The sequence below is a fragment of the Melanotaenia boesemani genome, chromosome 1 (assembly GCF_017639745.1).
Source record: "Melanotaenia boesemani isolate fMelBoe1 chromosome 1, fMelBoe1.pri, whole genome shotgun sequence".
NCBI lineage: Eukaryota > Metazoa > Chordata > Actinopteri > Atheriniformes > Melanotaeniidae > Melanotaenia > Melanotaenia boesemani.
Window position 1 is genome coordinate 11,727,035 of NC_055682.1, and position 24,836 is coordinate 11,751,870.

Sequence of the window (24,836 nt, forward strand, 5' to 3'; positions counted from 1 at the left end):
ATGTTGCTATGTATGCAGATGAGACGTCTACAAAGTATATGACATAAGCCTCCTTTAGAGTTGGCACTAATCACATTCACTAAAACCATCTGGGCCGTCAGGACTACTTTTCTCCTTTAAAGGAACAGCATTCTTTCCAAAACATTATCCCACTCTCAACACTCAAGTTGGTGTTGTTAAGCATCTCTGGAATCTGGACTTGTGGACACAATTTCCAGCCATTCCTACCACCCAGCTGCAAACTCTGCTACAGTTTACTGAATATATTTATTCCTTAAACTCCATTGTGAAGGGGGCCTGGAAAATCAAAGCAGTTTCATAGACAAAGCCAAGGACAGATGGATGAAAACCATGACCAGCAGGTACAGTAGAGCAATGTACCTTATCTTCTTTTACAACTGTGTTGCACTGAAAACCAGCACACCTGCAACTATCTGCGCTCAGATGCAAGCAGAAGACTTCTTGGAAGCAAAAGGAAAACATTTAATTCTGAGCCAGAACCAGTCTCAATCCCATCTGAACCCTCCACTAATATGTTTCCCAAGGGAACAAGTGGTGTCTTATTTCTCATCACTGCACGGCTGAAGTGGAAAAAGATTTGTCTGTCTGTCAGTGGCTCCTAAATCAGGGTGACCTAAACCTTTGGGGCCACACAGCAGGCACCACAGGGGGGATGAGAGTGATAAATGGCAAGGCCTATGATGCACCAGAGATTGAGACAATGTGTGTTGTTTTACACATTGACAGATGGTGTGAGACAACTGGGTCGCAGAAGTCAGACTCACCTCCACATTATGGACGGAAAAACCTGCCTGAGACATCTGGAGGCCAAACGCTGTCCCATTCTTACTGGTTCCTGAGTAAACAAGTCTGACATTTAGAGTTGTGAAGAATTGCAGTAGCAGGGAAACTTGCTGAGTATGATAAATACTATAAGAGTCTGGAGGTAAAGACTAAAACTTTAACAGATATTTAAAGGTGCCATTTTAGTGCCACTAAGACTGCAGGGAGTGATCATTTAAATAAGAAAAAATAAAGAAATGTACAAGAAATAAAATTTGATTGAAGAAACACTGCATGTACAATTTAAAGATAAAGATTTCTGGCAGTACATTTCTAAGGACTGAAGTGAATTTAATGTTTCACACAACCTTCCAAACTGAAGATGCGCTCTCCAAGTGCATCCACAATATCCTTCAGTGCTGACTCGTCTGTTACATTAAAGAAGTGTTTGTCGTCAGGGTCACTTGCGATGTACTTGATTTCGTTGAGAAAGGCTTCAGGATTGATTCCTCTACGGTTGTAGTAACCAAGCACCTGCACAGTTAATATGCATTGTAAAAAGCTGTCACTGTGTGCTTGAAGTACTCTAGAAATGACAACCAGTGTAATCAACAGTAGTGTGAGAACAGTGTGATACTGGTGCTTTCTGGTGCAGGGATTAAGAGGATTCTGGTTTCTTATAATAATACCAGAGCTATAACCAGTTCCATGTGAATTTCAGCCAAATCACCTCAGAGTTTTTGCTCTGATGCCTGGCTTAGCCAATGTAAGGAATCAAGTGAACTATTTGCTCCAGCAGTGGCACAAACCAATGAGCTATGTGGTCTGGGGGAGATCATTTACACCTTTAACTGCAATTCCACAGAGCAAATTTTGGAGATTTCAAAGGGCTCAGAGCATTTTGGTTCACTTCCTACTCTTAAGAGGCCTGTTTTACAGAACACTATAAGGTCACTTCATTAATGTTTATGGTTTTTCAAAGCTGCACAGAAAATTTACAAGCCATTAAAAAATAAGTTAAAACTCAAAGTATAAGCCATCTATTCACATGAATAATAAGTCTAGCAGACTCACAGCAATGGCATAACGGGTGATGCCATCCTTCTCACTGTCTTCAATGGCTTGCTGGAGATCAGCGCTGTCATGTGACTCTCCATCAGTTATCACTATCATTACCTTCTTGGCACCACGTCGACCTCCTTGTTTGAAAGCTTGTGAGCTGTACAAACACATTTGATATGTCCAGTAAAATAAACTACAGAAGGGAAGGTTAGTGAAGTAACGCTGCTGATCAGCATGCACAGAGATGTCGTACCGTGCTACGTTGATGCCAAGAGCTGTGTTTGTCTCCTCTCCACCACGCTGGTCGATGCTGCGTGCCCTGTTCACCACCTCCTCAACTGATTTGTAGTCACTCAGTTTAAATTCATGGACCACCTTCTCACCATACTGCACAACTCCAACCTACCCCCCCACCAAAAAAAAGCAAAACAAAATTACAGCATTTTTAAACAGTTAAGAAGAGCTTGTTATGCTAAAATTAACGTACTATAATAAAGACACTGTTTTACAAAGCAACATAAAAATAAAAACCTCACAAACATCACATTACTATTTTGTTTTTGGTGTTTTTTCAGTTTATACACACCTGTATTTGACCTGGTCCAACATGGAACTTCTGAAGAATGTTGATGAGAAACGCCTGCACTTCATACCAGGGGTAGATGGAGTTTGAACCATCAAGGACAATCACAATGTCCATGTAAGTTTCACATCCTGGATAATTTTTGTATACATACAAAGGCAAAAAAAAAAAAAAGAAAAGAAGAAATAATAGATGCTCATAAAAGAAACAATTACTTCCTGCTGTGACTTGGAAACATTAATGAATCTCTGTCAGTCACAAAGGATAAATGAATGCTCACTCTGAAAGGCAGGAGCAATCGTTCTGGAAAACTTGAAGCTTGCATTGACTCTGGAGCATATTCCTGTGCTGTAGTAAGAGCTGCCACACTCATAGGACCATAGTGGCCCACAGGCCTGAAACATGAAAGAATTTCTTTATTAAAGCTGCATCATCAATCTTGGTATTTCAAAGATTTTTATGCTGTTGGAGAACGTCTGCAGCCAGGGTAAGAATACAACCACCATAAAATAAATGGTGGGACTGTCTTTTTTAATTCTTTATGAAAACTTTAGTCTTATAAATTATGCATTACTTACTCAAAAGGTTTTGCAAAAGCAGATCTTTACTACACATGATAACTCTCACCACAAAGCTGTTGTCTTTAGGGTTTGTTGTGAGTGTCATTCCCAGCCTCATCTTGTCCTTTCGCTCTGATACGTTGGTCAAAGATATCCTTCCTTGAGGGAAAGAACATTTCATTGAGAGGATCTCAGATGCAGTTTCTTGCATGCATAAACCTCTAGAGAACAAACAGAGGCTACACCATCTGGGTTTTTGGTTTGTTATTGCTGTCTGGATAGTCAAAGCAGTGTCCACATCCTCAGATCTAAATGTTTACTTGACTAAACTTCATGTGAGTACCTAACCATCACAACACGTGTTACCCATGTGAGGAAGTGTGCGATAAAATGTGTGGTAAAACACACATGTGGAAATGTACATAAACTGTTTTAAAAAGATAATAATAAAATGTGGAATGACTGGAATGGTACCTATACTTCTGTCTCACATGTGCCACCATGACGTTTACCGACATATATGCTGAAGAGCCAGCAGAAAATAATGCATACAAACCACATGTATGTACATAACTATCCAGATGTTTCGCCCCTGTTTGTATCTGTTGCTGTTTATAGTGTTGTAGTTTAAAAGTGATATTTTTGTAATACTATACCTAAATTGAGTTTCGAGCAACCATTGCCATTGATTCGTTTGCTCAGTGAACATTTATAAACATCCCCTGTCTGGTAAGGTCCATTCATTTCATATGGGGCACCCACTAATAACCTGCAAAAAAAAAAAGTTTAAAGTACACATAATTACTAATCAATACTTCAGTTATTCTAATTTGTCAGCAAAGTTAACTGAGAGCAAATCCTTTTTCATTGTTTTTTTTTTTTTTTTTTTTTTTTGATATCCAACTTTGAGTGAATGTACATATGATCCACATGAAACACATGGGGCTGACCTTGAGTTTAAATGCTTCATATTTCTAAGGAAGTAACTATCTTTTAATTACATCCAGCAGCAGGAGCAGCCTGATATTCATAAACACTTCCACACGGTCACACCCAGAAGCCAGCCAGCGCAGCTCCAGTCATCTCCTGTGAGTCACACTGTCCACAGCCATGATGTCTTCATAAAAGTCCCACAAAGTACAGACAGGAATGTAATGTATCTGAAAAGCATCTCATCATCAGTACATTGCATATTTTTTCACACCTGAATAAGCAGCAGGTGCATTTAAATGGCTTTTGCACTCACTTATACATCATTCACATTTTATATGATGGTTCAGCTTTTTTAATTCTTCACTGTTCCTCGCTGTGTTACACAAACTACAATACAGGAACCAACATAGAATGAAAGTGTCTGGGCTGTCTGAATGAACCACCTGTTCATCAGCAGAGAGAAGTCTGGTCAATGCAAGAAAAACAGAAACTACTGAAGTTAAAAATAATAACTTGACAAAAGGCTGATTAACTGCTGAACATCAGCCATAACTGATGAAGGGTTGCACATCTATCTGCACATCCCTAGCTGCAACATCTAAGTTTAATTACTTAGCCTATGCCTGGCAATGAGACCAGCTAAACCTGATATTTCATCTGTGTTATATTTATATTTCCATTCTCCACTCTGCTTTTAGCTGTATGATGAGATTTTACGAGGTGTGCAACAGCAGTTTGTGGCGTACGTGTACAAGCCATGTAGAATTGGAAACTGCAGCCTGTTCAGATTCAACAAAAGTGGTTGGATGAAATGTACATAGAAAGTACTGGTTTATCCAACAGTTGTGCAAAACCACATGAACAACATTGTACTTTTACTGAACACTAAAGACACTCATTTCATGTCAATAGAACAAATAACAAGAAGGGATAAAATTCATGTAGAAATCAAATTATCACTTAGGCTGGATTCTAACACAACAGGCATCAACAATCCCTTTTCTTATTCACTACGAATGGGAGACTTTTGCTCCTTTACTTCACTTTGTTAGTGTAGCTTGCAAAATAAAGTAATGAATGCTTCAACTTAAACCAAGAGGCAATGAAGGCACCAGTCAATCGTGTCTGGTCTCTTAACTGAATGTCTCAGCAATACCAAGCATTACACTCACTCACCGACAGCTGTTTAGAACTGGCTGTAACTAGGGAATGTAAGCTAATACTTCATAGTATTGCGTGTACAGTAGGTGTTATGTCTCATTTGCCTAAATTTTTGTTTAAATATTTAATTTTCTAAATTCTAAGCTCACTAAACCTTCAGTCATTGGTGCAATAACGCTTTCTTTGGAATGTCTGAGAAAATAACATTTAACTACACAAGGGCTATCAGATTTAAAACAAATAAATTAAATTAAAGCATCCCAGACTGCCACAGAAGTTCAATGTCCTCAAAGAGCAGTGTGGACATTCTTTGTACATGACGTGGGGTTTCTCAAGAATCAGCCCTGCACTTGACTCCACAGTAGGTTTACTGTGCGGGGTCAGAGCAGTCTTGTAAATGTCACTGACACATTTTAGATGACTTGATGTGATGGAGAGTATAAGTTGGCTTTTGTGTTAACTTCAGAGCTAATGGAGGGTATTAAGACCTTAAGGGGCTATATTTCAAATGTATTTCATAAATAAGAACTCTGGGTTTCTTGATGTACACAAAAAATTGTTTAAGCTGCTTTTGTTCATTATTGATGACCTCTTTAGTGTCTGCCACTGAAGTCCTTTAGGGTTTCATGTCATATCTTGTGATATTGGTTGTTTTTCATGTGATGTCTGGAGATTAACTGGCGCACCATGTCTACTTCTCAACACAGTGTTGCTGCCACAAAGTTCAAAATCCAGTTGCCCCAGGCTTTAACAGATAACATGACATGCCTTAAGCACCATACAAACAAGCCATACAAACATAAAAAACAAGACTAAACCTGTATTGCCTGAAACCTAACTGATTTATAATGCTTGCATTTATAGATACAGACACCACAATAATAACGTAGTAAATCAACTGATGCTGTCTTGTTGATCTTTAACTAAATAAATTTGATAAGATATGTTAGCCCCAATGGAATAAACAGTGCAACAATGCTACAGAAATCCCTAAGTTGAAGCCAGAAAAAGACAAAGATGATACTACCCATTATGTTTATAAATAGCAAGATGACATCCTAACACATAACACACATCCTGCACTATTCAGCCTTCAACAGTCCTCACAAAACACATCATCTGGTGATATAACTCAGTTTGCTGCTATTCATTAAATTGGAACCATCACTTCACAGAAGAGTATGGTAATCCAAATCTTCCTTATTTGAAATATTTTACGAGTTGAAGTGATTCGGATATTAAATAGCCAGCAGTGTCCTGAATGGATCCCATTTCTGAAAAAGCTTCATTAAATGCAGTAGGTCAGCGAAGAATTTAAACAACGGTACGGTCCAAGAGAAAACCACAGGGAAAGAAGCAGGCAAGGCAGCAACTCCCATTTCAGCAGTGCCCCAAAGGAAGGACACTCGACACCACTTCATGGAAAAAACAGACCGTGGCCAGGCTCCTGCGAGGTCAAAGTCTAATAATCACAGAAAGACAGATCTTCAGCTTAAGGATCTCTAGGGCAGGCACATGGAAACCCAACATTTCTAAACAAATTCAATTATAAGTAAAGGCCTGAGTCCAGAAACTCCTGTATAATTGAGAAAAGTTAGAATAACATAATACGCTGTCCCAGGAAACCCAATATAATTGGTATGTTTTTCTTTGTTTTTTTCTTTATTAACCATAGTGTTGTAGTATTTTGACTGTATGCATCACTGCCCTGACAGTCAGAGGTAAAAGCTGACAGAAAAACAAACAAATTGTGAGGTAATCTAATCAGCTTGACTTGTTTTCAACAAAACATTGAAATGACTGAGCTCAAATTACAAAATATAAAATGTAATTTCTGACCCAGGACAGCAGATTAAGCTTTGCTTTTACCTCGTATACTGACTTATGTGCAACTCAGAGATTGTATGGAGAAGTAAGTCTGAACTTTTTCAGCAGTTGCTCTTCACACGTGCACTCAACAGCAGGAAGTGTTCCAGGAAAGATGTTTTCTTACAACTTAAAATACTCAGGAGACAAACCTGGACTGAGCAGACACAGTGCATGATGCAAAAGAGAAAATAAAGTCTGTTTAGGATATAGCAGCACTGAGGATGATAGATGAAGTTTTCATCTATATTGATTGTTTCTATATAAATATTTATAAATATCTGTATTATTAATAAGCAGCAGTATAGTAGTAATTCTTGTCAGAACACACTTATGCTTGTTGTAAATCCCCTGGAGGATTATTTACTTTATTCAAACATTTTCTAATGTTGGTTTTTTTTTGTTGTTGTTGTTATTATGGTGAGCTGGCCTTCACAGACACTTGAGTTTTGCACCATGTACTGGATTTGATTTTATTATTTGTTTTGAATCCCTTTTTCTTGAATTCCTATATGCCTACACTTCCATATTCAAAGTACATTCACCGAGTGTTGTACCAGTTATGATCTGACATTTTATAGCTACTGAAGACAAGGGGAAAATGTTCAAACAGTCCATCACTGCACATCAAAGAGTGACTCACATGGAAGTAAGCATCATTGTTTTTGCTTCTTTAGCCAGCTTTTAAAGTCTTACAGACTCTGGAAATCATTTCACCACAGTGGCTCCTGCAGCGCTCATATTTTCATTGCTATTAATTTCATGATTATTACTCCAGTTATTGCTATGCCTTGGCAAGAGGAGAAAGTACATGTTAAGTTCAGGTCAGGACAAATCTACCTTGATGAAAAGGACCCATTGTTGCCTTTGACTTGAGTGCCTGCCTCAGGACCTCCTGAAATTCACCAGTAGCTGTTCAAACAATTATGTTTGAGAACTAATTAGGGTCAAATGCTGTAGCCTCAGACCATCATCTCTGCAAAAGTGGCAATAACACTGAAACTGGTAACTTTACCAAAAATGGATGCATGGACATTTTCTACCATGGTTACCATGGAATACAGGATTTTGGGGTTTGAAGAAGTGCCATCCTCAAGCCCAGGCTGTCATTAATGTGGTAATGTTCTTCATATTTGGAAGAAGGAGAAATATATGCTGTGAAACCACATCCATGCCCCGAACATGAGTGTGCTACAATGTCACGCTTCTTATGACATTCCATCTGTTTGCATTACCAGGATAAATGTTCTTTTCTTAAAGCTGCCTCATAAATAGAGGGGATTGTACTGTCACATCATTGTTTTTCAAAGACATTTATTTTGTTGTCGAAGATGCCTGGGGGCATTGAGCAGACAGTGACAGAAAAATTAGAAGACTGAGGGATGTTATATTGCACATACTAGTTTTACAGTTTTGAGTTTCAACAGTAACCTTTAAGAATGTCTTATTCTTTTATTTTTCAGGATAAAACCGTTTAGTCTACAAATGTGAGAATAAAAAATTTAAAAAGTACAGTCACAACTTTCCTCCAAACTCCGAATGGTTAAATTGAGATGAGCCTTGCTGCCATTTGTAAACACTTGTTTGTTTTTTAGGGTTAGGGTTAGGGCTTTTTTTTTTTTTTTTACTTTAAAATGGAATAGGCAATGTGTTCCAGGAGCATTTTTTTTTTTTTAATATATTGCTTAAAATCCCTTTCACACCCCGATTGCAGCCAATTAATTAAATGCTCTAAAAAATTAGTCGCCTGTTAAATGAACAGGATTGTAAAAATCATTTTAACCGACCCATTTTAAATGATTGGTTGGTGATATGTCTACTAAACTCAAATGTTATTTGACCCTCCCCCCTCAGCCCCCTGTGCTTGCCCCCTTCATACATGAATCACGCGCTCTTGGAGGCTTGGTGCACTTGTAGAGGAAGCACATCAAGCTTGGCTAGCTCACAACATTAAATATGGTACACACTTAAACGCAAAGGACATTATGATGTTGTCAGGTATTTTCTTATCTGTGAATGAGCCATGAGGAAAACGCTAGCGAAGGTTAGCAAATCGATGCTGCCCAGCCCTCGGGAACAAGCATTGCACTAGAGATGTAACGTTCATGAACGAATCAATTCTTTTGAACGGCTCTTTTAAATGAACGATGGGAACGCAGTCACAGCTGTGAGCCATTAACTTGTGAGCCATTCTTTTTATAAACAAATTTTCCACACTGCCTTCATCATGTTTGTGACAACATAGAAGTCTGATGTACAACAAGCTCCATTCTTGTGAAGAATCAATGGGCAGAGAGTATTGTTTGGAAACAAATACTATGAGTTCTATCCAAAACATTTACTAGAATTTGAGTAATTGTTCTTATATATTGTGAAATTTTTTAAGACATTGTAAGAATGAGCCAGTCTTTTGAATGGCTCCTTGAAATCCGGCTCCCTTCAAAGAGCCATAAATCCCATCTCTACGTTGTACATTTCTGTGCTTTAGAGGCGTGGCTTCGAGAGGAAGTTTGAAGAAATGGGTTTGGACTTTTGAATTGTGTATTTTCAAAATGTAGCTTGCTCAGACCTTTTTTCCAGGATCTCCTGGATCTCCAAGACCGGTAGTGAAAGACTTCATAGAGTCCCTGCAGCTTTTGGCAGTGTGCAACTTCTAACTCAGCTTATGAGTAAAGGTCAGGTCTCAACTGAGAAGAGATGGTACAACTGTAGAAAAAATAAACAGTGGAATAGTGCTTGAGAGGCTTCTGTGCTGCATATGTAAAGTATTCAGGTTTAAAGACCCAAGCTCTTTGCAGTTTGGAGGTTATGAGGCCTTTTCTCAGCTCCCCAAAGAGTCTGCTTCAGTGAAGTGTTAAGAGCACCATAATATTGAATAGACATATGAGGAAATGGCACGTTCTTGACATGGCGACCTTTCTTCATCCACATAGCTCTTTCAGCAGTCGTGGACAGAAATTGTCCACAGACCTGAGATGTCTACATTTAACTTAATAAACATCAAGAAAAACTGTGAAAATTGATATTTTTTTCAAGCTTTAGTGTTTATCAGACAAGTACTTATTATTATATTATATATATATTATAGCCAGGCTTGTCAAATGAGTAAAATCATATTTCTTTAATGGATGAAAAAATATAACTCCCCCAAGCTCATAGAGAAAATATCTGCATCCAGTTTCTTAATTTGACCCTCAAAGACACCTTTTGGAGCTTAGCATCATGTCTGCCTTTCTTTGGGTTCAAGTAATTATAAACCTTTTTTAAACAGAGCCATTTTCCAGCTGGGATCCTGCTCCTATCCAAATACACAGCTGAGTGTTTTTAGAAGTCAGACAACTCTGGAAAAGTTGACGGTGCTGCAGTTTTGGCACAGATGCTCTCTGACAAAATCTATAATTGTGACAATTTAAATTTTCCTGAAAGCTCAGCTGAGATGGAACCACTTGAGTGGAAAGTGGAGGTTAGAAGTTAAAACACATAAATGGCCAGAGAACAACAATGGGAGCAACTTTTCTGACTGAATAATCTGCAGAGGTACTCTACAGAGCGTGTAAATAAAACATCACATCAGATAAAGCCACACAAACAGCAGACATGGCCAACTGAAGTATTGACACTTGGTGAGCACATGTTCAGCTGTTGCTCTGGTAACTCACTATCCAAATATGCATTATTTGTTTGAAACACATTATAAAACGCAGATTTTGTCGGAATCAGCAGATAAAATTTTACCCTGAGGGTAAAATGAGAATTCGTTTCACGTTTCTAGATGAAAATGAAGGACACATGGAGTTGAAGTCATCACTGATAACTGTTCTGTTGCCAGATGTGGAAAATAGTGAAGAAAGTTGTAGGTTCCAATTTAAATGTTGATATTTGTATTGTTTTTATATTTGATGCTTTAAGCTTGATGAAGTCATTCTGTTCCAATGTCATTTTTGTCAAATTCAGCAAAACTTTGTCACTCTTGGCTGACTGTGAGTGGCTTGTCTGTAAAATAACTTCTGGTAATTATGTACACCCTCTTCCCCCCCAAAAATGGGCAAAACACAAAACACTATCAAACCAGCAAGCCACATTTGTGTAGTCAAATACTCCATAGCACAGTCTTAACAATCACTGACCATCTTCCATAAATACACAAACTTCATCTTCCTATGAAAACTATTCATATAAAATTAGCTGTGCAGCAAATTTAAAGCTGGGAACAATCAAAGAAAATTTGCCTCTCAATAACTTCAGGAACTTTTTTAACAGCCACTCAATTCATACCAAAATATTGTTTAATAAAATGTTACTCCTTAACACAGTCTCTAACTCTTTTACACTTGTTTGCAAGAGTGCATATTTTTAACTGCCAAAATTTGCTGTGTGTGTTGCCAGACCCAAATCAGGTTTTGCTAATTTGAGTTGATCAATTTTTGAGGCAGGATGTAATTTCTTTTCTTTTTTTTTATTGTTTGCTAGAGTTTTTCCAAAAAGGATTTTTACCCATCCATCCATCCATCCATTATCTTGACGGCTTATTCCATTACGGGTCGCGGGTGAGCTGGAGCCTATCCCAGCATTTTAACAGGCGAGAGGCAGGGTACACCCTGGACAGGTCACCAGTCTGTTGCAGGGCCAACACAGATAGACAAACAACCATTCACACACACACTCTCTCCTAGGGAGAATTTAGAATAACCAATTAACCTATCATGCATGTCTTTTACCCTTTTTCACAATCCTTTCACCTTCAGTAAAGACATACTTTCCCAGTAGCCTCAGATTATAAAAGATTCCTTACTCCAGCTGTGAACTGTCACACTCTGTGCTGCAAACAGACTCCCACAGATACACATAAATATACAGACAGTCTTGCTTGAGTACACACACAGCTGTTGGTTGTCTGAATATGCAATATTTTTTCAGTTTACAAAGTCGTCAGCCTGAGAGACTGATGAGTCATAAGAAAGGTGTAAAAAAGGTGAGACTCAAGGTGCTGTGGGTCATGACAGGTTCACCTAGACACCAGAAGAACACACAACAGTCACAACTGACAACTTAGGAAACATGAATGGAAATACTTTCAAACACATTGGTGCTTTTCACTCTTTCATTGTTTCTGTTTATGGACACCTTTTATTAGGTGCATGAAGACTTAATAAAAATCCCAAAATCCCAATCCATCTAGTTCTACTTGGCTCTGTCTGCACAGACTGCACAGCACGATTCCTTCAGTACAAATGTTTCCATCTCATTCTCAGACGTTTAGCTCAGTTTAGGCCGCGTCTCTAGTGACCATCATTCCACACTCGTTTAGGTTTCAGGTGTGTCTTATTGACATAAAGACCTGGATAACCTGCAACTTTCTGTCATTAAACACAGACAAAACTGAAGTCATTGTGTTTGGCCGTGGACACCCCACAGACAGATAATATAGTGGCCCTGGATGACATTGCCCTGGCCCCCAGCACCACTGTAAGGAACCTGGGAGTTATCTTCAACTAGGATCTGTCCTTCAACTCCCACATTAAACAAATGGACTTCCTTCTTTTATTTACAAAACACTGCAAAAATCAGACACATTATCTTTCAAACACATGAAGAAAAGCTGCCCCATGCTTCAGTTACTTCCAGACTGGACTATTGTAATTCCTTATTGTTAGGCTACCCCAACAAGTCCCTAAAGACTCTCCAGCTAATCCAAAATGCTGCTGCGCATGTATTAACAGGAACCAGGCCAAGAGATCACATATCTCCTGTATTGTTTTCTCTGCACTGGCTTCCTGTAAAATTTAGAATAGAGTTTAAAACTCTCCTCCTAAGCTATAAAGCCTTTAATGGTCAGGCACCATCTTATCTTAAAGAGCTCATAGTGCCTTATTGCCCCTCCAGAGCACTGCACTCCCAGAACACAGGACTATTAGTGGTTCCTAGAGTCTTTAGAAACAGAATAGGAGGTATATCCTTCTGCCATTAGGCTCCTCTCCTGAGGAATTGTCTTCCAGCTTGGGGGTAAGACATACTCAGACACACTGGTAGACAGGGTAGCTTAGCAACTGCTCAGTGTGGTAAAGAATTTGAATTTTTCTATAGTGTAATAACATTGTCACTCTTTGTAACTACTTTTACACTTAACTGTACTCCTGTCAAAGAAGCACGTATATCATATTTTCTTTGTCTTGGTCTCAAACTGATCATTAACCCCTGTGAGCCTAAACCTCACCCTGTATCTAATTCCAATGTTCACAACTAGAACAAATCACGAGATGTCTGTAAAAGGAAAACAATGAAAAAATGTCCCTTTTCTTATGCTCTGAAAAGACAGCAGTGATCAGAAGTATTATCTCAGCTGTTAACTTATCTGAATGCAAGCTATAAACAGAAACTGTGATATTCTTTTCTGAGTGATTTATTAATTAGCAGAAGACCACATTTTCATTTTAAACCACAATATTCTGGAGCTGCTTTATATAATGAAGAACCCTTTCTGATTTCACACGCTCTGTCCCATATGACACTACAGGCCTCATATCTCAGGCAGTTCAAGGGTCAAAGAGAAGGATAACTTGCTAAAAGGAGCAGTAAAAGCTGTCAGCATGACACAGAAAGTTCAGCACAGTATTTGTTGCATACACAGGTGGTATTTTATTAAAAAAGCATTGGTATTTAAACACAGGTCTTTTCTTTGGCTATATAGCTGGCCATCCCCTAATTAGTTCTTTTATACTCCTGATACAACAGCAGTCTGTTTCACTTTTTCTATGGATTAGTCCGAGTTGTTATAGTTATACTGATGTGCATAGTTTTTTTTTTCTTTGTAACTGGAAAAACTGTTGAAGATGAGACTGTCAATCAACAATATGCTTGGTCAATAATAATTTACTTCAGGGGCGATCTGTTATTATAACAAAAAATTCTCCACAGCTCCTACAAAAAAGATAAATTACTACTCTGTTTTACAAAAAAGTCAAATCAACAGTGAATGTTTAATATTGAAAAAAAAAAAGCCCAGAATAGCCCCCTTATATGTGTATATCACCCCACAGTAAATAGTATTTATAAAGTGGGGTTGAGTAGATATTGCTACTATATTGTTACAGTGCAATATTAAAAAGATCCAAAAGCAAAAAAAGAATATGTGAATTATCCACCTAATGAGTAATTATCTTTGAAAACTAATAAATGCTTTTAGCTATTATTATTACCATAAATGCCATTAAAAAACTCAACTTATATGTAAGACACATATGTATGTTGAGTGAATTATAGATAAGCTCTTTCTTTTTTTGGTGAATGACATGAAGATGTGTAGATTGTATACCTGTGGACATTCATTCTGACCTTTTTTTGTATTAGAAAATACTGTTATTTGCACTGTTACAGGACAAATAACTGAATACTTAGAAAACTGAATACAAACGTTGCTTTAAGCATTTTAATCAATACACCACAGAAGCTATTGAAGTGAGGGGTGAAAAGCTGACTGATATAATCAAAATCTAAGAGTTGACGCCAGCACAGAGCTTGCCAACAGACATTTTGGGGATGCCAGAAAATAATTTTGGCAACCACATGGAGTCAGTTGACCTAATAATAGTCTGCAATGGGAATCAGTTTCTGCTATGAGGTAATATGATGAATGTGAGGTATTTGATTCAGGGCTGCAGTTTGTTTTGCAAGTACAAATTCATGGCAGGAAACTTTGTGCACCCCAGGAGAGGTACAGTAGATCACTACCTTTCCAGAGGGAAAAAAAAACGAGAAATCCCACCGTCTCCCTGCCAAATCAGATAATATGTCAGCTCTACTGCTTGTCAGCACGTGTTTTACAGTTGAAATGCTCTTTATCTGTAAATCTTAACCTCGGTTACTAAAGTAAATTCTGACACTTCAGCTCAAACTAAAATCATCCCAGATGATAAAAATTCAGTTTTGATAACGAAAGCCATAATAATATCCTGTAACTAAAGTAAAGAAAGAAATGAACTTTTGCTGTAAAATAATCACCTTGGGGATCCTCCATGATGATCCAGAATTAAACTTTTTGCTTTCAACAGAATTGTTAAACAACTTGTAAATGCAAACCATCAACAAGTTGTTATATTAATAAATTAATTCATTTAGCTCCTTACCATTTTTCTCCCCCACTGGCCACATGTTGCTGAACAGTGTATCCAAACTGGGCTTGTTTAGGGCCTTTGATGACCCTGGGTTTCTTTGTGTCAATGTTGAAGCAGTCAAGGAATCCTTGGGGAAAAAAGAAAAAGACAATTTCCATCAGCAATGCTGCCTTTGTTGAATTAGATCTCAACATCTGGCAACAGACATCATCAAAGTCAACCTTACTTATTCCATACAATCACCCCTAACCTGTCTCGTACCTTGTTTATCCTCCTCGAGTATAAACACAGACTTTCCTCATAAGGAAACAAACAGAATAGATAAAGTGAGCTGCCTGTGACATTTGACTGACATTTCTTTCCAAAAGTGCCCTGGTTAACCAGCTTTGAATCAACATGGCCACCTACATGGCCATTGTTTTTACTTCCAAAAGACGGCTGACAAACACCTGTGGGGCTCACAGTATTCAAACAGGCAGGGCTAATTATGCATCAAAGAAAAACTTGGTGGTGGTGAGGAAGTAAAAAAAAATCAATTAATTTCCATTAAAAGAAATAATAATAAAAAACATAACTGTAGCAAATTGGTCCTTAATATCTTGCAACTGAAAAGACTCAACAGTAAGTTCTGTTTTGAAAAGTATTAAATAGACAGTGAAGTGTGGCCTGATGTTGTAAGGGGGGTAAGAAGTAAAATCTGCTATGGGACTTGATCAAAGCAAATCTGTTTTCCCCATTGTGCACTAAAATGTCTCTCACATTTGCAGACATCTTGCAGAGGTGGTAAAGGAGATCAGTGAGCATCTGTTGTTAATTAAAATACCAATCAGAGAAGGTAGCTTTGACTCTGCATGTCAGTCATGCATTATGGTTTAAAAACAGCAACTGCAGGATTTTCCACCAAAGAGGAGAATTTTCTAGTATAGACAGGTGCTGAAACTTTAGTTGATATTGGAAAAGAAAGTTGGAGAATTAATCTTTTTCCCCGTTCATTTGTCTTCTACACATGCTCTTCCTGTTTCACTAACTGCCACACCAATTGTATTGATTTGTGCTGTTCCATTGATATATGAGTAAGTTTAAAGATCACATTACAGCTTACTGGTTTTCTAAATGCTACTCGTATTACAGAAACAGAGGACACATGGAGAAAAGAAAGAAGGAGGAAACTTGAGCCATAGTTGATGAGATGCAGAAGTCTGTCTTTTTTATAGGAGATGAAGTTGAAAATTAAAGACTTTTCTCACAGTTTGAGCTGCACAGCATAGCTGAGAGCACAAAAGCCTCTGTTTTCAACCACCACAATCTTCCCTACTGCTTTTATCTCTGGCTCTTGTTCACATACCACCGGGTTTATTTAATCTCTTGTCGTCACGCTAAACATCCCCACTCAGGTCATTCCCCGTCTGGGAAATTTGGGTCATGCTTAGTCAAATTACCCTTTTTTTAAATTCCCAGCTAAGGAAAACTCTGATTAAAAAAAATCCATAACTGAAGCAATGCTCAAAAGTGTTGAATACATGTAATAAATCAATCCAAAGAAGGAAAAAAAAAATAGCTTGGTTCAAAATTTAAGACAGCAACACAGAGTTGTCTCTGTGTTTTTCATGGCAAAATGTGTTTGGCCATGAAACCTTTGATTTGCCACAAAGGTGGCAGTGAGCACTATGGTGAGGGTTTTAGTCTGCAGCCAGACATTATCAACATGCAGCTCAGCTTAACAAGAAAATGCTTAATAGGTTTTTTCACACTTGTTAAAATGGAGGACTCCCACAATTCTGGATTAAAAATTATTAGATGGTGATGTATGTGTAATGCTCTTGTTTTGCATGAGAAAATCATCCATGTGACATAATCATGATGGCTATTTCCATAAATATTACAATGTGTGGACACATCCATTCATCTATGTATTTTCTTTCACTTATACAGGGCTGAATTGTGGAGGCAACAGGTTCAAGAGGGAACCCCACTCCTTCCCTTTGTTTACAGTAGTTAATTGCATTCTTTTGCAAACTCCAGGGGGGATCCCAAGACATTCTCAGGCCAGAAGGGATATACAAAAACTCCAGCTAAAATAAAACTCTGAGTCTAAACAAACTCTAGGTTAAACCTGGGATCTCCTCCCAGATGGACGCTGCCTAAAACCCTCCAAAGAGTGGTGACCAAACATTTTAAATCAGTTTCATGAACCGTCTCAGCGGGCTCATTTTGATGCGGACCAGCAGCAGCTCTATGCTATGCTCCCCCTGGATGTTTGAGCTCTTCACCTTATTTCTCAGGCTGAGTCCGGCCAACCTCTGAAGGAAACACATTTCATCTGCTTGTATTCAGGATCACATTCTTTGGTCACTACCCAAATCTCTTTGGAACAAAGATACACCAGTAAATTGAAAGCTACAACTTAGCAAGCTTATCTCTTGTTCAATCCTACCATCACTCCTGAACAAGGTCCTGAGAAGCTTGAACTCCTCTGCTCGAGACAAAAACTCATTCCTGGCGGATACCCTTTCCCACCCTTTACCAACATGTCAAAGCCCTAACAAGGTTTTTCTTTTTTTCTTTTTTCTTTTTTGTTTCTTATGCTAGCCATGTTTTTCGCAATATCTAAACCTAAGCCTTTATATTTATTCCTAACCCAAACCATCTGCTCTGTTTTCCTTTATTTTAAAAAAGGATTTTTGGCCTTTATTTGAAAGAGGTTTGACAGGAGAGTGGTCAAAGAAACGGGGATAACATGTGGTAAGCAGCTACAGGTCCGAACATGAAGTCGTGCTAAATGCATCAAGAAGAAATTCAATTCAATTCAATTCAATTCAATTCAGTTCAGTTCAGTTCAATTCAATTCAATTCAATTCAATTCAATTCAATTCAGTCCAGTCCAGTCCAGTCCAGTCCAGTTCAGTTCAGTCCAGTCCAGTCCAGTTCAGTTCAGTTCAATTCAATTCAATTCAATTCAATTCAATTCAGTCCAGTCCAGTCCAGTCCAGTCCAGTTCAGTTCAGTTCAGTCCAGTTCAATTCAATCCAATCCAATCCAATCCAATTCAGTTCAGTTCAGTTCAGTTCAGTTCAATTCAATTCAATTCAATTTAATTCAGTTCAATTCAATTCAGTTAAATTCAATTCAATTCAATTCAATTCAATTCAATTCAATTCAATTCAATTCAATTCAATGTCACATTATTCATCCCTGAAAGGTAAAATTAAAAAGCACAGTGGAGCAGCATAAAAGGAATGTATTGATATAGAATAAAGTAATGACATAAACATTTAAAATATATGCAAGAACTGTACATAGAGCAATAACAGCAAAATAACAATTTACATAATTTTGTAAAGCTTACATGTCCTATCCCTAATCCTTTATAAGAGCATCAAAGCTGAAAAGTGAAAAATCATAAGTCAGTGTGATGTGCAGAACTGTAACTGACTATGAAATATATGTCAGATGGGTGGAGAGGCAGCAGAAACCACCTCTTCCCCACTTTTTAAGTGAGCAAATCAACAGTGTAGTAGAATGTGGGTGAATATGGAACATACACATCATCACATGAACTTTTTCTGCTGCGACAGAGAAATTTGTGTGGAAAACATGATCATAGCACAATTTCAGATCCTTTTTTGTAAAACGCAAACATTTCACCTTGTGGACCAGCTTTTATTTTAGATTTATTTTATATTTTATATCAAAAGAGAACATTACATCATGATAGCGTACAGTCATGCATGTTTGTTTTAAAATGGATGTGATCCTAAATGATTCACTAACATATGATTCACTTTCCCATCCCACTTTATGCCCCTTTCAAACATTCTTTAAAGGCAACACTACATAACTTTCTGACCTTAAAACTTGTTTTCGTGAAACACTAACATTCATGATGCACAGTAAATTAGGATCTAAATAAAAAATAAATAAATTTAAAAAAAAACGGAAAATCAAGAAAATCGGCCCCGGCATTTTGGCCCAGACCAGCCCATATATGATCATAAACACTCCCTTAAATGTGAAAATCATATAGTTCAACTCATCAAATCGCTAAAACCATGCAGTAAGTTAACAGGAATCAGTGGGAGTGAACACATTAAATATTTACAAAAATTTCTCAATAAAAATAAACATTGATACTCCTGCAAAGTGATGAATATTAAAGCAGCATTCATACCACTGTGTGTTTGAGGAAGAAAGAAAATAGAACAAACATGAGAAGTGCTGCTGTCTGCTCTTCTCTTCTGGAGAACCAGGTTCAGCAAAACAATTTATGGAGATTTTTAAAATAATGATGCAGTCAACTCCAGAATTATTGGATTCTCCAATAAAGACACAAACAGCCGCATCAGTATGGCATACAGAATTAACAAAAGCATAAATAAATAGACAATCTTAAATTTTTCATTTATTTCTGTAAATTGTTAAAGAACACCTAACAGTATTCAGAAGCTGCCTCTAATACATTATGACTACAAGTAGTTAAATTTTAGCCCACAACCAATAACATGTTGGCTAATAAAGAAAATCAGAAAGCTGCTGACTCACTGTTAATGTTGAGGAATGATGGTTAAAAATCATGTTCTCGCTTTTAATAAAATGATTTAGTTCAGGAAGACAAAAAAAAACTAAATCTGCTGTTTTAACCACTGAACACAACTAGTTGTGTTCCGCCATCAGTGTGTGAATGTGTGTGTGAACAGGTGAATGTGCTAGGCGCTGGCTCCAAAACAGAGTAAATCCCCATAGACTCCAAAAAAACATTTTAGGATTAATAGGTCAAGTTTACCTTCATGAAAACTGTGAGGGGGTGAAATTTTTTCTAACTTATCTGTTTGGATGTTATTTAATCTTAAAATTTGGCATAATTAGGGGCATGTCATTTTGATTGACAGGTATCCAGGTATGCGGCTAGGGGAAGGGTAGCACAACCGCGGTTTTTAGCCGGCTAACAGCTTTAGCTTAGCTTTCGCCTGCCTACCTCCGTTAGCTGGTTAGCTACCGTTAGCTCAGGGTTAGCTCAGTTAGCTCTTAGCCACAGGCAGCTTCGAGTTTGATGGGTGTCAATCATCCATCCCCACTTTCACAGTCCCTCTCTCAGCTCCACCTCTTTGTCCTTTTTTGGATTTTCCAGGAATGACAACACGTGTGACGCTGCCAAGATGGCGATGGTGGGAACCATCCAATGAACTTCAATTCAGCTCTTCAGGAACCTACGGGCGATGTCACGGAGGCTCCGTCCATCTTTTATATATAGTTTATGGTCTGATTTCCTGTCTGCCCCTATCTGCACTGCGGAGTTTGATATATTGTGGGTGCGTGCTCCATCAAAAATAAACTTGGCGCATAAGTTTAACGGAGAGCCGTGACAAGGCGCTTCTGGGATGCTTCTGACATGCTCCCAGTGGAAATGGTTTAATAAGAATCTATACACAAAACAGAACCACAGTGATGTGAAAGCTGTGCAGTGTATCACATCTTCTACCATCATCATCATCCACAGCAGATAATAAAGGTCCTGCTGTGGCACGCTTCAATCATTGGATATTTGGCAGTGTCTTTTATTTTTTTAATTTTTAAATTTTTTCTACAGTACATTTTCTTTGCACCTCTTCTCCATTTTCGCTCCTTGGCTCTGAGAAGTAGCAAAAAGGGTCTTCAAAGTATCTGGTTGGTTTAGCCTGGTGTCACTTAAGAAAAGAACCAATGGGCTGCAAATTAATGTGTTTCATGGTCAGGAAAGAAAGTTCTGTTCTGACTATTTGGACGAATGAATTACTCATGTACAGAGACGATAGTGAAAGAGGGTAGTGTTTAAAAATAGGAGCAGGTCGTTGTTCGTTGTGAGTTCTATGGACCAGTCAGACAAATAAACTTTGTGTGCGCCTGGTGTGCATGTTGACCAGTCTGTCCCTGATATCAACACACTGGTCATTTGAAACTGCGCTATATTTGATTCAACAAAGAAATGTAAGCAGACATTATTGGAGGAAGTGAGGAAAAGAAAGAAAGAAAAAAAAAAACATAGCAAGAGATAAGACAAGAGTCAACTTCGGACTGACTTTAACTGGCTGGAGAGCGCTCAGAGATGAGACAGAATTAGCTTTTGGTAGGGGGCGCCAAAGTGTGAAAAGTTCAGTAGTGCCACTTAAACATTACACATTTATCATTTGTTTGTAGCTTTCCATAGAAGGCGTCTACATCTGGTGTATAAATATAGTTTCTATGACCAGTGTGGTTTTAGAGCTCAGTAAAGTCATACCTGATGTGATCTAATTTCAAGATGGTCTCAAGTCATGATGAAGTTTTAGTTTAGAACAGTTAAAATTTTCAGATTAACAGCAAGCAAATAAATATCTAAATGTCTAGATAGCACTCAGTTTTCAGCTGGGTGTAAAGGTGTTGGATATGAACTGAGCTAAACTGATTTTGTGGTTTCATTCTTTATTCAAAGTCAGCCTAAGTTGTTTTCTCCCAGATTTTACTGTTGAAGCCCATCAGACATTTTTTGACCTTCACAAAACTGTTTGCAACATGTCTTTGATTTTATTTCATAAACAGTTTGATTATATTTGGATAACTCTGTCAATGCTTTCCCCCCTCTGCTGCCTTTTTTCATCATCTCAGCTGAGTGTGACTCAGATTACAGTAATAATGTTAAATCACAAATGCAGTTTTGCCATTTATAACCTGAGAATTTGTAAGACACATAATTGTATCTTATTTATTTAGTAAATTTTATAAGTATGAAAAAATGTTTCTATTTAACAGTTTTCAGGGAATTGGTCATTAAATAGACAACTGTCAAAAGAGTGGCCTCACCGAGCTCCACCATCCAAAGAAAAGTTTTGGAATGGCTGGTAACTATTCTTGAAGACTTTTTTAAAGAAATAACGAGAAAATTTGTCTAAGTAGGTGCTGGCTCTTTTGGAATTTAAATATGGCCACATCAAATACTTATTTTCAAGTAGGTTTCAATTGTAAAAGCCCTTTGCAGTATAAAGAAATGAGGAATAACTCAAGGCTTTTGAGCATATATTATAAAAGTCTGCCATTATACCTGTAAGTCATAAACACTCCAAAGGTACAGTTTGCAGCTAAAGCCATGCTTTACTTTGTGGTACAGCAAAGTAGATTTATTTGTTTGGATGTGCAGCTGTTTGCACTTTGAGATGCTGAGGAGGGGTTACGTGTGGAGCAGCTGTATTCCTTGAAGGAAAATAGCTCATTCACAGAAATGGGAAGTTGTCTGCGTTCCTTAGATAGTGGATATTTAGGAGGGTAAATAAGCTGTCTAAACACACTGCAAAGTAAATATGTGCTCCTGCTGTTCTCTTGCATGTATTTGTGAATTTGAGGGCCAAACTTAGAGTTTTGTAACTGCATCCACTACAGGGATTATAGGACTGACAATTTTTCTTTCTTTTCTGTCTCCATCACACCTTGATTATCACCACCATAGACCATTTGTGTTGGTTTGTGAGCCTTCTTTAAAATAAATCGCCATCTCTGTCATGCAAACGCTTCATGTAAATATTGACACATTCGCCTCATTGCCCATTTCCTGATGTATGAATGGTTCACATTTTCAGTTGGTCTTTCATCCTGCCTCCAAACATCCTCCTAAAGTCTCTGTTTATCCAGAAACATAAAAGGGGTGACTGAAAATAGATTGCTGGGAACAAATAGGTGTATGAGAAATAAATAAAAATCAGCTGGAAACTTCCAGCTGTGTATCGCAGCATAAATTGCTTTACAAATGGAGAGCAGTGAGCTGAAACCTTTAAGTGTTCCAAGTGTTAATTTGGGAAAATGTAAAAGCTAACTGCTAGGCTGACTTTAAAGCACTGAAAATAAATTTTCCAATTTCAAAATGGAGAGGTGTGACCAACAAATAAGTGAGATCTATTAATAAGTTTGAATATTTAGTAAGAAGGGAACAGGGAGAAAAGTGTCAGGGTGAAAGCGTGAGAATGAGGGTTTCCAGTTTCCATTTAAAGCTACTAATGTGCCAGAGAAATCTAATATTCTGAGTAATATCGGGAGCTTCTAACGCAAGGCTGGAATCTTGCTAGGTTTCCTGTATACTGGTTTCCCTGCCCAGATAAATAAACCTCAGGCCGGGGGCTGCTGGTGTGACACACACAGTCCGCTGCTGCATTTGGCCCAACACCAAGCCGCTGGAGTCACACCACAAACCCACTGACATAGAGCAGCCGTGCAGATGCATTATGCAAACAGCTGGCACAGAGATGTCCTCATATCAGACATACTTAAAGCAATTTTATATCTTGATACTTGCACTAAAACATACAGTACCATGAAGTTTCCACCCTTTTTATGGCTACAGCCTATGATTAAAGTTTGTTCTCATATGTGAGCGTGTAGACAGTGCATCTGACTGGATCAATGGGCTAGTAGCATGAGCTTTAACAACAGATCTATTGGCTCTAACATAAAAACATATCTCAGAAGTAACAAAGAATGATGGTTTTCCATTGATCCCTTTGGTGTTTCCATTTCAGTGATTTTCTCTAGAACGATACAGCACTTTAGAGTGGACGATATACTTTCAAACATTTTGGCACCCTTCCCTATGCCAAAGTAAATACTTTGAGAAGCATAGGGTATCTAAAACCAGATGTTTCTATTATGTAATAGCCAACTGGGCACTGCTTAACAAGTTGTTAACCTTAGAGCCAACAAAAAAAGCCTCTAGGGATTTAAAATCTCTGTTGCAGCAGCACAGGCTATTTACTACCAGCTATGACACATCTATGTGGCCCTGACAGAGCATGTAATTACAGATTCAACATAATAGTCATTTATTCAGAGGCAGAGAATCCTTTTTTGTTTGTTTGTTGGTAACTGTAAATTCAACATCCTTTAAACTAATTTCTAAGATAAACTGAAGGAAATTCACACAAAAAAAGGAAAAAAGGGGGTGTAATTAAAGGTGTCTGGAATATTAAAATATATTCAGCAGTCTTTTAATAAATTGTGATACAGGCATCCAAAAAAAAAAAAAAAAAAAAAAAAGAAAAGAAATCCTTTTCCGTAGATTAAACAAATGTCTTAAATATATTTATGAGGTTTGCTTTATGGTGACACTGTGTTCGTGTCATTTGCATTTGGCCAGGATGTCTCTAAGAAAGACAGACATAAACGTTAAGAAAGGATCTATCTTGTGGTTCCAATATAAAACATTTTAAATCCTACTACAGTGTTAAACAACTTTCTATGTGACAATATTGCAGTCTACTTATAGTTTCAGCGTCTGCAAGTTTCTTTCATTGCACAAGCTTCTTGCTTTCAAAGTCCATGGCAGCCACATGTGTGCTCCTAAATGCTAGTTTCCATGAATGTATGTAAATTTCTTGGCTTTTCTCTACCAAATGACCCACCTTCTTCAGCTAAAACGACTTCCACCAAGACAACAATATATCTGAATTCATAGGTTGGTTTTCATCTAATTTAAAAATCGACAGGGTTAGGTTATAAGTTTTGGTTTTGACTGAGCTTGTTTTGAAGTTAGAAGCTTCTGCTTTATTGCTAGACCAGAGGTTTTTATGGCTGCACATTTTGAATTGGCTTGAATTGACTTTATTGTCATTACATAGTAATGTGAAAGGAAATTAAGGTGTTCAAACCCAATACAGGGTGCAATAAAAATACAACAAGCATAGAAATAGAGAACATAGGGTTTTGCCTTTACAGCAAGCCATAATTTTTTTCAATGAACTGGCCATTGTTTTTAAAATACCTTTGAGCAGGACACATCCAACT

At 37.8% G+C, this 24,836-nt stretch overlaps 1 protein-coding gene across 1 annotated transcript in view; it reads right to left on the reverse strand.

Annotated features, from left to right (window-relative positions):
- Window positions 1-24,836, reverse strand: part of itga11a (integrin, alpha 11a) — a 59,394-nt gene that overhangs the window by 30,543 nt on the left and 4,015 nt on the right. The window contains exons 2-10 of the mRNA XM_041974619.1: window positions 15,072-15,186; window positions 3,645-3,757; window positions 3,056-3,147; window positions 2,709-2,823; window positions 2,432-2,559; window positions 2,099-2,247; window positions 1,858-2,002; window positions 1,152-1,317; window positions 786-856 (exon numbers count right to left, since the gene is read on the reverse strand). Of these exons, the coding sequence (XP_041830553.1) occupies window positions 786-856; window positions 1,152-1,317; window positions 1,858-2,002; window positions 2,099-2,247; window positions 2,432-2,559; window positions 2,709-2,823; window positions 3,056-3,147; window positions 3,645-3,757; window positions 15,072-15,186 (1,094 nt within the window). The remainder of the gene's footprint in view (window positions 1-785; window positions 857-1,151; window positions 1,318-1,857; window positions 2,003-2,098; window positions 2,248-2,431; window positions 2,560-2,708; window positions 2,824-3,055; window positions 3,148-3,644; window positions 3,758-15,071; window positions 15,187-24,836) is intronic.